The sequence below is a fragment of the Psittacula echo genome, assembly GCF_963264785.1.
Source record: "Psittacula echo genome assembly, chromosome: 30".
NCBI lineage: Eukaryota > Metazoa > Chordata > Aves > Psittaciformes > Psittacidae > Psittacula > Psittacula echo.
Genome location: NC_137765.1, coordinates 972,284 through 987,697, shown reverse-complemented (window position 1 = coordinate 987,697; position 15,414 = coordinate 972,284). Strand labels below are relative to the sequence as shown.

At 49.5% G+C, this 15,414-nt stretch overlaps 2 protein-coding genes across 3 annotated transcripts; both read right to left on the bottom strand.

The window, feature by feature from the left end:
• Positions 1 to 18: 18 nt before the first annotated feature.
• DSN1 (DSN1 component of MIS12 kinetochore complex) lies at positions 19 to 3,639 on the bottom strand. Its single transcript, XM_080636155.1, has 11 exons — positions 3,484 to 3,639; positions 3,355 to 3,400; positions 2,873 to 3,103; positions 2,104 to 2,177; positions 1,895 to 1,967; positions 1,255 to 1,342; positions 865 to 924; positions 661 to 732; positions 418 to 556; positions 221 to 308; positions 19 to 142 (listed from the first exon to the last, which is right to left on the bottom strand). Exons 1-11 carry the CDS (start codon positions 3,568 to 3,570, stop codon positions 54 to 56), a joined length of 1,047 nt encoding a protein of 348 aa, XP_080492281.1. The 5' UTR covers positions 3,571 to 3,639; the 3' UTR covers positions 19 to 53.
• Positions 3,640 to 3,645: 6 nt separating this feature from the next.
• PBX4 (PBX homeobox 4) lies at positions 3,646 to 14,981 on the bottom strand. Of its 2 annotated transcripts, none has more exons than XM_080636152.1 (9): positions 14,684 to 14,981; positions 12,694 to 12,767; positions 8,193 to 8,434; positions 7,646 to 7,836; positions 6,940 to 7,075; positions 6,530 to 6,686; positions 6,224 to 6,330; positions 5,588 to 5,674; positions 3,646 to 4,489 (listed from the first exon to the last, which is right to left on the bottom strand). In XM_080636152.1, the coding sequence occupies exons 1-9, from the start codon at positions 14,890 to 14,892 to the stop codon at positions 4,397 to 4,399; spliced, it is 1,296 nt and encodes a 431-aa protein (XP_080492278.1). In that variant the 5' UTR covers positions 14,893 to 14,981; the 3' UTR covers positions 3,646 to 4,396. The 2 variants fall into 2 exon arrangements, with proteins under 2 accessions (XP_080492278.1, XP_080492279.1); XM_080636153.1 differs by lacking the exon at positions 14,684 to 14,981 and adding an exon at positions 14,266 to 14,381.
• Positions 14,982 to 15,414: the final 433 nt, after the last annotated feature.

Below are 15,414 nucleotides of genomic sequence, written 5' to 3'. Positions count from 1 at the left end.
CCCACACCGCCTTCAAACGCGGAAGCCTTTATTAACAGCGGCACCGATGCCGCTCAGTCCAACGGCGGGCGCTGCCTCCGCGGCGGGCCCACGATCAGCTTGCGCACGGGGGACTGCTCCAGATGCCCGAAGGTCCTTGCGGCTGCAACGGGAGGAAACCCCCGTTAAAGCCCGTTAACGGCTCCCCCCGGGAGGCTTTCACGCTCCCCCCCCCACTTACCGAGCTGCTTGGACAGGCCCCGCAGGTACTGCTCGCTCTCCTCGGTGAAGGTCTGCAAGAGCCGCCCCGTTTGCTGCAGCTCATCGAACTGCAAAGCCAAGGATTAAGGGCAAAAATCGATCCCAAAATCACCAAATCCCAGCTGGGATAGGGAGGAATTTTGCCCTTAAACCCCCCTTTCCCCGAGCCCAACTCACCACGAGCTCCATGGAGGTCAGCACCTCCCTCTGCTCAGCCAGGATCTGCTGGTAGTTGGGTTTGCTGCGGAGGACCTTGGCCTGAGAGGTGTGGAGGTAATCCACCGGCACACTGTTACCCTGGTGCTCCTCCAGCTGCCTGGGGAACAGGAGTCATTTACCCATCAGGGCTGACAGCACCAGGATGGTTTCATGGTCAGTTTAACCACCAAACAGAGGAATGATGGTGGTGCTGATTCCCACCTGGCTGCTTCCTCAGCCCTCTCCTGATGGCTCTGCAGGAGCTCATCCCAGGCATGGGACTCAGCAGTTAACCTGCAGAGCAAGGAGAGAGTAGAGGGTGAAGCAGGGCCGCAGCAAAGGTTCCCAGAGGCAAAAATAGCAAAATAGAATGAAATCTGCCCCAAAATAGCCTCGAGCCTCAGGCTGTGCCCATGCTGGGCTTACCTGGCCATGTGCTCCTTCATTTCGGCCACTGACTCCTCCACAGCCAAGTCCTGTGACACCCTGAGATGGAGAGAGAAGCCAGTAGGATTTAGGGTGCTGCACAGGAATCCCAAGGAATTTAGGATCGTCAGTAATGACCCCGATATTCACTGCTCGTTGTCCAGCTGCATCAGCCCCAGGAACCCCAGCAGCCACAGGCAAGGATGCCCCAGGAGCCCCAGTAGCTGCAGGCAATGGGGTCACTCAGCAAATTCAGGTGAGCAGATGCAATTCCTCCCCCATGTCTGGTCTTTCCACTTCAAACTGTCACCCCTCAGGCTCTTATCCCGCTCTCCAAGAGCCCTTTCCCACCTTTCCATCCCACAAGGGATGAGCAGGGCAGGTCCTTACCCTTCTGGTTCCTGGACACATCTCTGCAGCGTTCCGTTTTGTTTCAGCTGCTGCAGCAAGCACTTCAGGTCCTCCCCAACTGACTGAGCTGGGGATGGAGACACAATAAACCAGGTTAACACGATGCTCACATGTGCTGCTTGGAGAACTGGGAATTCAGAGCTGCTTCCTGGTGTCATGCCCTGTGGGAAGGTGTTCCAGTGATTAATTATCCTGGTTCTAGAGCAGTAACTCATCGCTGTGGCCACCAATTACTGTGTCCGTCTTTTCTTCCAGAAACTAAGGTCGCACACAGCATCTTAAAAACATTAAGGGCTTGTAGGGACCAGACAAGGGGAATGGCTTTAACCTGCCAGAGCGAAGATGGAGATGAGCTCTTAGGCAAAAGTTCTTCCCTGTGAAGGTGGTGGGACACTGGGATGGGTTGAATGGAGAAGGTTAGGGTGAACCATCCCTGGCAGTGTTCAAGGCCAGGCTGGACAGGGCTTTGGAGCAAGCTGCTCTAGTGGAAGGTCTCCCTGCCTGTGGCTGCACTCCACCCATCCAGAAGATGCCTGGTGTCATTCCAAGAGGATTCCAGGGAAGGGTTGCTATTTTGAAGCTCAGGATTCCCCTTCCTGATGTGTTTGTCGCCCCTTACCATTGGATCTGAAAGCCTCCGGGTTAAAGCCATCCTTGTGCTTCAAGCTTCGCTCAAGCTTCTGGGCTGCAAACTAAGGAGAAGACGGAAAAGGTTTCTGTGGCCTTTCCTGAGGTGTAGGACAAAGCTCGTGGGGGGATTTGTTACTGAAGCAGGGAGGAAGCTCTCCTCCCAAATCAGAACGTTTGGTGGCACAGGAAAGGCCTTACCTGGAAACTGGAGAAGAGCAGCTCGGAAAGCCGGTCTTCCTCTGGCAGATCCAGGCTGATTGATTTGCTTAATTCTGGGGGAAAATCAGAACAAAACTGTTCAAGACCAACTAAATGGCTCCAATGCTCCCAAAAGACACTAAAAGCGGTTGTACAGCAGTGCAGTTTGCAGGATATGGAGGAGGAAAAAGAGGGAGAAACAGAGTTCCCAATGAAGAACGGCAAGAAAAGGGCAGGGACTGCAAAGCACTCATTTAATGCAGCATCTCCTTTTATCCTCCAGTATCTCCAAGACCACTTCCAACACGGACACCAGCAGGTAGGAGGTAGGAATAACGCAGCCACGCTATTAGTATATTAGCTATTAGTAGTTATTCCTACTGGTCGTGCCATGAAATCAGGTTTCAACTTATCTGATTCAACTGATATGACCTGATTATATGATCTGATGAACCTTTATGATTTGATTTCAACTTGTATGATCCGATTATATGATCTGATGAACCTTTATGATCTGATTTCAACTTATTTGAACTTATGAACCTTTATGATCTGATTTCAACTGATATGATTGATTATATGATCTGATGAACCTTTACGATCTGGTTTCAACTGATATGATTGATTATATGATCTGATGAACCTTTATGATCTGATTTCAACTGATACGATTCAACTTACACAGAACAGGTAGGGTTGGAAGGGACTTTAAGATCAACTGGTTGCAAACCTCCTGCTATGGGTTGCTGGAGGGAGGGCTGGGATATACCTGTGACATCCTGGTGAACAGGGGGCAGAGATTTCCTGCCTTTGGTCTTCAGGCTCGAACGACACCATAGGTTTGGACTGAGGGGGTTATTCCTGACGCTGGGACTTCTGTGGGAGCTTTTCCTCCTCACTGCTCCAGTTGTCTCCAGGGAATAAACGTTCTTGCTAACAGTGGCATCAGGCAGCTTTAGGCATGGCTCAGGATCCACTTCCTTCTCTCCAGAGTCGGGATCTGAGATAAAGATAGCGAACAACACGATAGAAAGAGAGGAAATGGCCCTTCTTACGGATTGCAAAAGCACCGAACCTGCTTTTCTCGCTTGGCTTTCCAACCGGGAGCATCAGCAGCGCCCAGGCGCGATCCCTGCATCACCCTTCAGCACCCACAGCACCTCTCAGGATGGAGCTCCTCCTCCTGGACACCTCCCCACCGGGACACGGGCTCAGCACCGCCGGGTCCCCCGCTCCCGGTGCCTCCCTTACCTGACACAACACCCGCGGCCGCAGCGCCCGCTCCGCCGGGAAGACGCTGAGGGAAGAAACGGTTACGGGGCTGGAAGAGAGGCCTCCCCGCGGCTCCCACAGCCGGGCCGGGCGCCTACCAGCGCTCACCTCCTCCTCCTCGGACCCATCGGACGGCAGCGGCGGGGTCGGGCCGGACCCGGAGCCCTCCTTCCCCTCAGAGCCCCTCTCCGCCATTTTGGGAGGAGGCGGGAAGACGCGCGGCGCATGCGCAAAACCACCCCCACCCCCCCCCCCCCCATCGCCTGAGGGAAAAGGCGGGAAGGCGAAGAAAGGGGGGGGAAAAAAGGGGGAAAAAAAGGCTTTGGAAGTTTATTATCTTTGATAAAATCCCAAGGGAAAGGGGCGGACTCTTTGTTAACAGCTGCGGGAATGCACAGAAACCGCTTCTCGGGTGCGGTTGGTTTGTTGCACGAGACACTGAATGGATGGGATGAAGGAGGATGGAAGGTCCAATCCAGAGCAAAGGCCAAGGGCGAGTTTTGGTAAAGCAATTCCCATTAATTCGCTCCCAATGAAGTCTAGATAAGAAAAGCTTATTTTCCTCTACAAAATGACAATACAGAGAACGCATACAATTACAATATGGGGGGGGGGGGTTGGGGTAACTGTTAGTAGCTATTGACTAGAACAGAAAAGTCATAGTAAAAAGCCGTGACAGAAATCAAAATAAGTCCATTTTTCTGAAGCTGAAAAACCTTAGAAGCGCCATTTTTAGGTGCTGGCCATAAAATCCATTTTTAAAACCACCAAAACAAAGCGGATTTGGTTCGGAAAAGGAAGCAAGAGTTCTCTTAGAACCATTTCACATCCCAAAGGGGCACGAAAGAAGGGCGTGAGGCTGAGAGGTAGAGAGGTATCATTGGAATCACAATCTCCTGGGTCCAGGGGGGGTTTCTGAGGTAATCAGCTGAGTTGTGTGAAACAACGGGGTTGGCAATAGAGCAACACTGACAAATGACACTAATGACCCCTTTTCCTCTCATCAACAGGTCCTACAAACTTAATTAGACGCATCGGAATTCACGCTTCCAGGGTCTCCGGCCGGTGAGGTGATGGATGAAGGGGTGGGAGCATCCTGCCAGCTGCCATTAGCCTGCAGGGAGAAGGAAGACATGGGTTTCCATTGCATCCTTAAGGACTGCGGACGACCAAGTCTGTCTCTATAGGCTAACAGAGAAGGGCAATAACTGTGCGTTGGCTCTGGCAATAGGGCAGGTAGGGCCCTGCAAAACCTCTTCCCCTCCCAGATTTTACGGTGTTTATTCCCAGGGCTCTCTCCTTATGGTAAGAATTAACTGAAATGCACAGATTTCCTCGTGACCCAGGGCAATCTTTTAAAGCAAGTCCCCAGGAGGGATTCCATGAAATGACAGGATCGGATCCTATATGATTCTGTGAATTACAGGATCAGATTCTATATGGTTCTATGAATTACAGGATCAGATTCTATATGGTTCTATGAATTACAGGATCAGATTCTATATGGTTCTATGAATTACAGGATCAGATTCTATATGGTTCTATGAGTTACAGGATCAGATTCTATATGGTTCTATGAATTACAGGATCAGATTCTATATGGTTCTATGAATTACAGGATCAGATTCTATATGGTTCTATGAGTTACAGGATCAGATTCTATATGGTTCTATGAGTTACAGGATCAGATTCTATATGGTTCTATGAATTACAGGATCAGATTCTATATGGTTCTATGAGTTACAGGATCAGATTCTATATGGTTCTATGAATTACAGGATCAGATTCTATATGGTTCTATGAGTTACAGGATCAGATTCTATATGGTTCTATGAGTTACAGGATCAGGTTCTGTATGGTTCTATGAGTTACAGAATCAGGTTCTATATGGTTCTGAGTTACAAAATCAGATTATACATGGTTCTATGAGTTACAGGATCAGATCCTATATGATTCCATGAACTACACTATCTGATTCTATGAATTACAGAATCAGATTCTATATGATTCTGTGAACTACAGAATCACGTTCTTCATGATTCTGTGAATCATAAAATGACATTCTATACGATTCTGTGGAAGGCTGGTGTTTTATCTATCTTTTCCGTATCCCACATCAGCCATCAGGGAGGGGGGAATAAAAATTCAGATCATTAACCAGATCTTGGGCAGAATTTGTGTTTCTAGTCAGTAAAACCTCGGCCCATCTTACATCTATGCGCTGTGTCGTATACAAAGGATTCCCCACGATTGTGTCGTATCTTCCTGCCTGGTGTATGACATGATGTAAGGAATCCATCTAGAAACAAGGAGAGCAATGAGGATTTAAACAAGATCAAGTGAAAGAAATGCAGTTGTACCTGGTACGCATTGCTTGGACCAAAAACTCTTTAACCTGGGGGCAGGTTTCCTTGCAGGAAGCCAGGTTTCCTTTGCAGTTATAGCTGTTAGTTGAGCTATACACAGCTAGTTAGAATGGAGTATCACACCTATCACTTACAGCTTTTATGGCAGAGGAGCTGATTTCGTGCAGTTCAGCTGGATTTAGACATTTAGGATGAGTTTAACAATGCTGTTAAGCACAAATCCTAAGCCAAGTTCTAGTTACATGGGACAAGACTGACTCTAAGATGAGCAAATACCCATTGATTCATGTAAAGAGATCGAAGAACCCCAACATTGCCTAATCCAACCAAAGCAAGGTCAAATAGAGCAGAGGTTGGTTTTGAGTAGCTCCAAGGACGGAGACTCCACAACCTCCCGGGCATCCTGTTTATACTACCTAAAGGACAGAGAAATGGGATTTTAACACCAGGATAGTTTGGGGATTTTCTTTTTCCTTACTGACCTGTGACTGCACATTGGCTCCCACTGGAGAGCTCTGGTAGGAAGTCAAGGACTGCAAGTTGATAAACGAATCGCTGGAATTTGTCATCTTAAAAGAGCCAGAGGAAGCTGAAAAAACAAACCCAAACCCACATTTTAATGAGAAATAAAACCCACCCCAAATGGTTCTTCAATGAGTATTACAGAAGTTGAAAGGAAAAGACATCCTACAACTGGTTCAAACACCAGTATTCCGTGGTACTGATTAGCACAAGGAGTAACTGGAGACTCCCAAGCAGCCAAACCCTTCCCTGGTGCTGTCCCTCACCTGAGTTTGGTGTAGATGGAGAATTTGCCTGGTTGCCTTGAGCCACGACATTAGTTGCATCCACTGCTGTTTTTGCAGCATAAATATTGGCTTCTTCTTGGAACTTCCCCATGTTTTTCTTGTAGCGAATTCTTTTGTTACCAAACCAGTTGGAAACCTGGAGGCATACATCACTGTTAGTATAAGCTCAAACTATTCCATTTGCCCCTAGATTCACAAGTTGCCAGCAAAGGAGACGTTCTAAACTAGCCTTTGCACAGAAAATAACTACTAAACCCTTTGGAATAAGCAAAATCATGTATAAGTACAGGTAACCGAAGCCTGTTGCCAGCTATGGGAGGGGGAAAACCCAAATCATTGTTTGAAGGGAAGAAAAAGGGTCACTTAATTCCAGCCAAACCACTTGGTACCTGTGAAACTGTGATGCCACCTTTCTTTGCTAGCTCTTCTTTGGCCTCTTCACTGGGGTAAGGATTACTCAGGTGTGAATAGAAATACTCATTTAGCACCTCTGTTGCCTGTTTGCTGAAGTTCCGCCGTTTACGCCTAGAAAACATGAATTATTCCTATTTAAATGATGTGATACATTGCCTACAGGACACTGTCAGCTGCTTTTCCTCTCTAAAATCCATGTGTTTTGAGGGAGAACGTAAGAGCTGAGTGGGATTAAAGAGATGTCGTTGTCAAAGTGTACCCTAGCAAGCAAAACAGAGGATGAATCCTTCCAATTTCAGTCCTTCCCAGGCACAGCTATAGGTTGGGCAGAGAAGTGATTCAGAGCAGCCTGAGAAGAAGGACTTGGGGGTATTGGGTGATGAGAAACTGAACATGAGCCAGGTTCAGTGTGTGCTTGAGCCCAGAAACCATCCCTGTCCTGGGCTGCATCAAAAGGAATGTGAGCAGCAGGTCAAGGGAGGCAATCCTGCCCCTCTACTCTGCTCTGGTGAGACCCTACTTGCAGCACTGTGTGCAGTTCTGCCCCATCCCTGGCAGTGTTCATGGCAGGTGGATGGAGCTGGATGATCTTAAGGTCCTTTCCAACCCAACCCATTCTCTGATTCTTCTGCAGTGAAGCAAGAAAAGCAGCTCAGGTTTAAGCCTCTGCTGTGGCTGTACCTGGCGTCAAGGAAGCGTGAGCGCAGGATCATCACGGCCTCGCACGTGCTCTGCTTCAGCTGCATCTGGATGGTGCTGAACTTCCCGTGGATGATGTTCACCATGCGCTCGATTTCCTTGGGCGAGATCGGCCTCGTTCGACTCTGCTCCCTGAGCAGGTTCATGACGTGGGTGGTGAACTCACTGCAGGCCTGGAAACACACACATTTGTATCCACAAACAGGGGAATACACTCAGGTCCATTTCCCCGACATGAATTTAAACCCAAACAGCTGCAGAGAAGCTTCCATGTTTCAGCTTTACTCTATTTACTCTCAAGAAAACAGCAACACAGAGAAACGAGACATTTGTTATCTTCAGCTTGATGTCCAGGCCCTCGATCTGCACCTCACTTCTGCAACACTGACATCACTTTTCAACTGGATATGATACCCTCGCAGTCCCCTATTCCTTCTACTCCCTGTTGTGTCCTTACAACCAAACACCCAAGGAAAAAACAGTTATTTGTAATTGAGATGATAAAAACTCTTCCATGCAGAAAGATCACCTGTTCATATTTCTCTAGCTCAGAGTGGTATATCTGTCGGATCTGTGACAGCTTGGCCCTGTAGTCAGAGTGCTCAATGCTATTGTCATTTGGACAGCCACCTGATGTTGCTGCTACAGCCATCGGTCCTCCTCTTCCTCTTTTCTCGGGCCCGGAGACACCCTCCGCCAGCAACATGTTATCTAGTCTCATTAGTTGAGCATCTGGGGGATCTTCTTCCTGAATACCACGAATACTTAACACTAGATAGACATAAAGAAGGAATCAGAAAGTTATTTTGGAACAGGAAAGAGCATCCACTTCAATTCTGGCAAAGCAGTTCAGAGGTTTTAGTAGGTCTGTACAGAAAACAGGAGGGAATCTATATGCAAGGGGCGAGTTGGAGCTCGGCCTTTGTACACCAAGGATACCACGAGGCTGTGCAGCACCTGGCCATAGACTGAAGCCTTATCAGAGCTGAATTATCTATTACAATCTATTCAAAATCTATCAACGTCTGAAACAGGGACAAACAATGCACCAGGAGACAGTTTCCTTAAGCTGAAGTTCAACAACCAGAAATTCCAACATAATTCTGATGGAGAAAGAGCTTTGCAGTGGCTGCTGACCTGAAGTCAGGCATCAGGACAAGCCAGATCTCCTCCAGAGCATCCCCAGCCGTCTTAACCCAGCAAAAGGCAAAGCAGAACAGTTCTGATGTAGTACATGAGTAACTGCTGAACATGGGCAGTAACAAGTGTTGGCTATTTGAAGGCTTTTCCAGCTCATGATGGAATGAATTCCTTTGAAAACAAACCCAACCTGGCAGAGCACCTACTGTATACCCCTTTTCCTGTGTGAACATTACAGGAAAGGAAACCAAGGATTGTAGAGATAGGACAAGAGGTAATGGGCTCAAACTTAAACAAGGGAAGCTGAGGCTGGACATAAGGAAGAAGTTCTTCACTGTAAGGGTGCTGAGGCGCTGGCACAGGGTGCCCAGAGAAGTGGTAAATGCTCCATCCATGGCAGTGTTCAAGGCCAGGTTGGAAAGTCTTAAACTGGAGGATCTTAATGTCCTTTCCAACCCCAACTATTCTATGAAACACACACAAAAGGTGGAGGTTTATTTATTGTTAGATTTGGGTTTAGAAACCCCTAGTTCTCTTTCTTGTCCAGAGGTCCTCAGTGGCCATTTACTCCTCAGTCTTTCTGGGAAAACTCCTGTTAACCTTCTGGGATGGACACTCAAATTAAGTGGGTTTGGTGTCACCTTTTTACTTGAACATGCTGCTCCCAAATGTCTTTCTCTGCGCATTATGATGCACATCAGACAGCTCACGTTGAAGTCAAGCTCCCAGCTGCAGCTTAATTTTATGTCACTTGTCTCATCATGGTAATTAGACATTAGTTATCATCAATTACACATAAGCTCAGCTCAAGCTGACTGTGGCAAAGCACGTGTAACACACCTTCACCTCACAGGAAGACTCTGGGTGGCTGGCAGAAGAAACTAGGAGTAAACCATTCCCAACTGGTTGGTGACACTTAGTTTTCTTTCCCAGTAGCTGGTGCCGTGCTGGCTTTTGGCTTCAGTCTGGGAATAACGCTGGTAACGCACCAGTGCTTTAGCTGTTGCTCAGTAGCACTTACCCTGATCAAGGACTCCTCAGGCTCTCGTGCTCTGCCAGTGAGGAGGGGCACAAGAAGCCAGGAGGGAGCAGAGCCAGGACACCTAACCTGAACTAGCCAAAGGGCTATTCCATACCATGGAATGTCATGCTGGGGTAAAAGCTGGGGGAGTCACCCAGAAGGGACTGATCACTGCTGGGTACAAATCAGCGGGTACTGAGCAATTCTGTTGGGCATCATTTGAGTTCATTGGTTTTCTTTCCTTTCCCCTTTTAGTTTTATATTCTCCCCCCTTGCTATTTCCCTTAGTAGTAGTAGTAGTAGTAGTAGTATATTGTACTTCAGTTATTAAACCGTTCTTATCTCAACCGTGGGGTTTACATCCTTCTGATTGCTTTAACCTGACAGAGGGGAGATGGAGATGAGATCTCAGGCAGAAGTTCTTCCCTGTGAGGGTGGTGGGGCACTGGCACAGGTTGCCCCATCCCTGGCAGTGTTCTGTCATACTCCCAGAACTGGAGTTATGGCTCAACCAGTGATGGCCCATGCTTTAAATCAAAGCACAACTTAAGAATTCCTTGCATAGAGGTAAAATCCTTCAGAATCCATCACTTTTATGGATGTTCAGGACAAACCCTACACCGGCTCAGGAAGCCCAAGGAGCGGCTCCTGTCCACTAACGCAACCTTGTGCATCCTCGGGCACGTCACCTACCAGAGAGTCATCAAATCTGTGAAATAATTATACAAAATGAAATCCCCATCATTCCTAATTAATCTTTCATTAAAATACAGCCCAACCTGAGGTGCTGAGCCTCAGTCAGTATGCAAACGCAATCATTACAATATATTTGCATCTCATTAATTAACGATGCACAGTTGTGTAATGAACTGAACAAAATCCCTGGTACCAAAATAAGTGAGACATGCTTGGACTTGCTTTTCTTTATAGAGCAAGTAATGCAGAAGAACATAACAAATGTGTCTATTTGGTGCAGGATACCCCATGTTAGCACTAAAACCTGCTCAATTCAGGCCAGAAACATCTAGCTTGTACTGTCTGAAGTGTAAAACACACATGAGGAGTTCCAGGAAGCAGGAGGTGAGTGCTGGACCTGTATCTCTCTTCATTTGCAGCTCAGTCTTGTCCCAGATGATCCCATCCCCTCTCTTTCACTTGCAAATCCCAGTAACTCACATTAAATCCCAACCCACAAATGAAGCTGTTAGCTGAGGAAGCTTCTGTTTTGTTAGCTTTTACCCAAAGCAATCCTGAACCCCTTCTCAACTCCTTTTCCACGGTACCAAAACCCCACACCCCCAACCTGGGGGCTCATTTCTCACAGTGGGGAGAGAAGAAAACGAATGGGAACAGAAGACAACAGCGTTGCAGAACAAGACTGCTCCAGAAGGATGTCAACAAACTCAGCAGCAAAGAGTCCACATGTTCCCCCTCTTCCCTTGCCAAGGCACAACTGAATGAGAAGGTACCTGGTGCATTAACCCAGCTGAGTTAGAGGGAGGATGGAAGGTTGCAGCTAGAAACACCACGTTACAATGCTGCCACAAACACATTCCCTACCTCAGAGAGGCAGAATCCGAGTCCCACCGCACAGAAGCGGGTAGAGATACATTTGCCATGCCCCAAGCCCACCATGGCCTCGTCTGCTCCATCAGCCCACAAGCAAAACCCTGAAACATCATATTCAGCCCTAAAAAGCGTGTATCTTTAACACCACAGGTGCTTCACTCTGATTTTAAGATAGGATTCTGCCACTTTTGAATTCATACACCTGAGGCACAACCCAACCAGCAAAAAACCCTGCTGGGTAGATTAAAACTGCTCCAAATGCTTCTGTGAGCTCCCAAATTGATTGGATTTGATGCCTCTTCAAATAACTGCGTATGCTCCAGGCAGCTGTATAAGACTTGGAAATAAAATACCTGCTTTTCCCAAAACTGGTTTCCAACCATCAAAACTGAGAATTATTTGGGGCAAGGCAGGGTGGGGAAGGGAGCCTGGGTGAAATGTGAACCGTGGCCAAATCTATTTCAATGACAAAGAGTCGTTTCTCATTTCTTTTTAATTACTAACCGGGACTGAGGAGCATTTCTCAGCACCCTTTGTACAGCTGATCCTGAGCTATTGTGAGCGACACTCGCGCTCCAACAAAGAGCACCAGAAAGATGGGGGGGGGGGGGGAGGAGGAGGAGGAACATGTTGGAAACTGATTTCTCAGCTAGAAAAGAAGCTTGTGTGCCTGGGTCACAAACCCCCTTGTGCTACAGTAGGCCCAGGCTTTTGTTTGCTCCAAGCCATTAACATCTGCTCCCTGCAATTTAAATAAGGAAGAGACAGAGCATCAGACATTCAAAAACCTCCGAGACCAAAGCAAAAGCAGCATCAGGCTGGCCCTGGTTACCTCGGAGAAATCCCAGTTTCAATCCAGAAAACACAGGAGGAGGGAGGAAAAATGGATGAAAGACCCTTTTTGAGGACAGTGATCCTTACAGGATGGACACACGTTAAAAGCACACCCGGCCAACACACTTAATCCCACCCCATTTCTCTTTAGCAGCACACCGCTGTGGCAAGAAGGCAATATCTGCAACCAAACTCTCCTCATGTCTGCCTCAAAGCTATTAGAAAGCACAGCCAAATGTCCCTTTTCCCCTGTAACAGTTATTTGTCAACGTGGTACTCTTACTACCACCACAATTTGGGTACCGGTTCCTTAAAGGGGAAAACCACCACCATTTTTCAGCTAACAGAGACAAATACAGCCTGAAGCTGTAGAGTCTATCAGGGAAAACACGGGCCACGTTAAACGGGAGCAAAGCTAACAAGGAAACACGGGGGTTTTGGCAAGCCAAAGCCAACACCAACACACCTGTTTTCTCCTTGATCTCACACAGGACGCTGAACAGAGCAGGCTTCATTCTGTGGCAGTTCAAGGCATGCTTTCTGAAATGGAAGAAAGAAGGAGTTGAAGGCCCACAGGAAAGGCAGAGCCAGAGCATGCCACAGTCCCAGCAGGTTGGCACCCACATCTGGTCCATGGGGAGAAAAAGTTCCTTGTGGAGTTCGGGATGCTTTGAGAACATCTCATGATGGCAGCCACCCAACAGGAAGGAAAAGCCCGGTGGGTTTAGAGCACAGGGAACCCAAACAGGAGGAACACGGACTCGCAGCCACCTGCCCCCATGGAAAGCAGATTGCATGGAGCAGATCCGAGCACTGCACGTGCTGGTTCTGCCTTTTTGATGCTCTTCCAGCATTTGCTGCCTTGTTTTCCCCCTACTCCCCAGGAAGAGGCAGCATTAGTGACACCATTAAGACAGAAGCCACCCTCATGTCCAACCAAAACAGCCTTGGGCTGAGCTGAACACACGTTTGGAGCGCGGTGGTGAGCCCCGTGTGAAGCAGGTTTTGCATGGGGGGTCTTTCACCTCCTATTTTCCAGGGCAGCCCACCCTTAGGTGCCCAACTTGTGCTGGAAGTGAGCAGAAAGCAGCAGTCTGGCTGCAATATCCACCTCCAAAAGTCTCTTTCGCTTCTTGTGAGCCCTTTGCGGGTCAGAAATGGTATTTCAATGGCTGCAAGCTGGGTCTGAGCTAAACACAAACTGCCCTTTCCTTCTCCCATGCCCGCTGGCAGAAGCTCAAGGCTTCCCTTGGTGACACGGCCAAAAGACGCATAAAACCCGGTCAGTGAGGGAGATGTTTGATAACATCAACCCCACACAAACAGCCGGAGAACAAAGGCAGCCGGGAAGGCAGCGCTGGAGCCTATTGTCCTCGCCTGACGAGGGGAAAACGGGAGAGAGCAGGAGAAGGGCAATGACTCCGGAGCCTCTGCACTGGGAGCGGGCTTAAAAAGCCACGTTTAGCTATGAGGCAGCAGAGATAAAACCAAGCCTAATCCTACAATTCCCAGGGCTGCTAACTCTGTGCAACCCCAACACCCTCACGCAGAAGGCAAATGTTTCCTTCTTCGGTGTATTTTCATATATAGATGTGTAAGTGCTTTAAAATCCAAGCACCTTTGGAGCTTCAGCTGGAGCTTGACAGGGTTGCTAAGCCCCAGTTGAAATAATTTAGCTTAAAACAACGGTCAGGCCAGTTTTCAAAGCTCATTCCTCAACTATGAGATTAAGAAACATACCCAAAACCGGCCAAACTTTAGGCTGAGATTAAGAAACGTACCCAAAACCGGCCAAACTTTAGGCTGAGATTAATGAACAGACCCAAAACCGGCCAAACGTTAGGTTGAGATTAAAGAAACGTACCCAAAACCGGCCAAACTTTAGGCTGAGATTAATAAACAGACCCCAAACCGGCCAAACGTTAGGTTAAGATTAAAGAAACGGACCCAAACCGGCCAAACTTTAGGGTGAGATTAAAGAAACGGACCCAAAACGGGTGCGAGGGGCTCCCCCTCCCGAGCAAACTTCGGCCCTCACCAGCAGCCGCCGTTTCCGTTCTCCCGTTCCGGGCAGCCTCAGGCCGGCCAATCCCGTTTGCACCGGGGACAACGGCTGCGATTTCTGTACCCGCATCACCCAAGCGCAGCGAGGACGGAGAACCGGAGATTAACAACGGGGAACCGGGGCACCCTCCCGCTGCGGGAGACCGGTCCTGAAGCGTTATGGGAGGCCAAGACACGGAAACACCGGGAAACGGACGTGGAACTTTCCGCTTCCAATGGGCGATTTCCCATCAACCCCCCCCCCCCTTTTCCCCTACCGGAGCCGCGGCAACGGGACCGCTGCCCTGGCCACAGGCACCGGCAGCCACCGAGGCAGAGCTGAGTCACGGCGCCGGGCTTTGCGTGCAGGCGGCCGGTACCGAGCTGCTCCCCCCTGACCCTTCCGCCGGTACCTGGCCTGGGCCTCATCCAGGCTCTGGTCGGTGATGGCCATGATCTGCTGCAGGACATCGCCCGTGTCGTGGTGCGCGGGCGGCGGCCCCGGCGCGGCAGCGGCGGCCGGATCCCCGGTGGCGGCGGGCGGCGGGGCCTGCGGGATGCCGCCGGGCAGCGGAACCCCGGCGCCGTGCGCCGCCGCCAGCAGCCGCGATGGGTCCTCCATGGCGGGGGGCGGCGGGGCCGGTGCGGGCCCAGCGGCTGCCGCACAACAGGGCCCAGCGCCCGCAGCCCCCCCCGCCCGCTGCCGCTGCCGCCGCCGCCGCCGCGACGTGCCCCGCCTCCGGCAGCCCCGCGCTGGGTCCTAGCGCCGCCCGCTCGGGTCCAATCGCGACCCCGCCTTCCCCTCCTAATTGACCTCTGGTTTGTTGGGGCGGGCAATAAACAACCAGTGCGCATCCGATGGGATGGGGCGGGTGGAAGGGACCTTAAAGCTCATCCAGTCCCAACCCCTGCCATCTTCCACTAGAGCAGCTTGCTCCAAGCCCCATCCAACCTGGGCTTGAACAGGGATGGTTCATCCAAACCTTCTCCGTTCAACCCATCCCAGTGCCCCACCACCCTCACGGGGAAGAACTTCTGCCTAAGACCTCATCTCCATCTCCCCTCTGGCAGGTTAAAGCCATTCCCCTTTGCCTGTCCCTACAGACCCTTGATAACTGGCACTTACCATGCAGCTTTAGGTAGA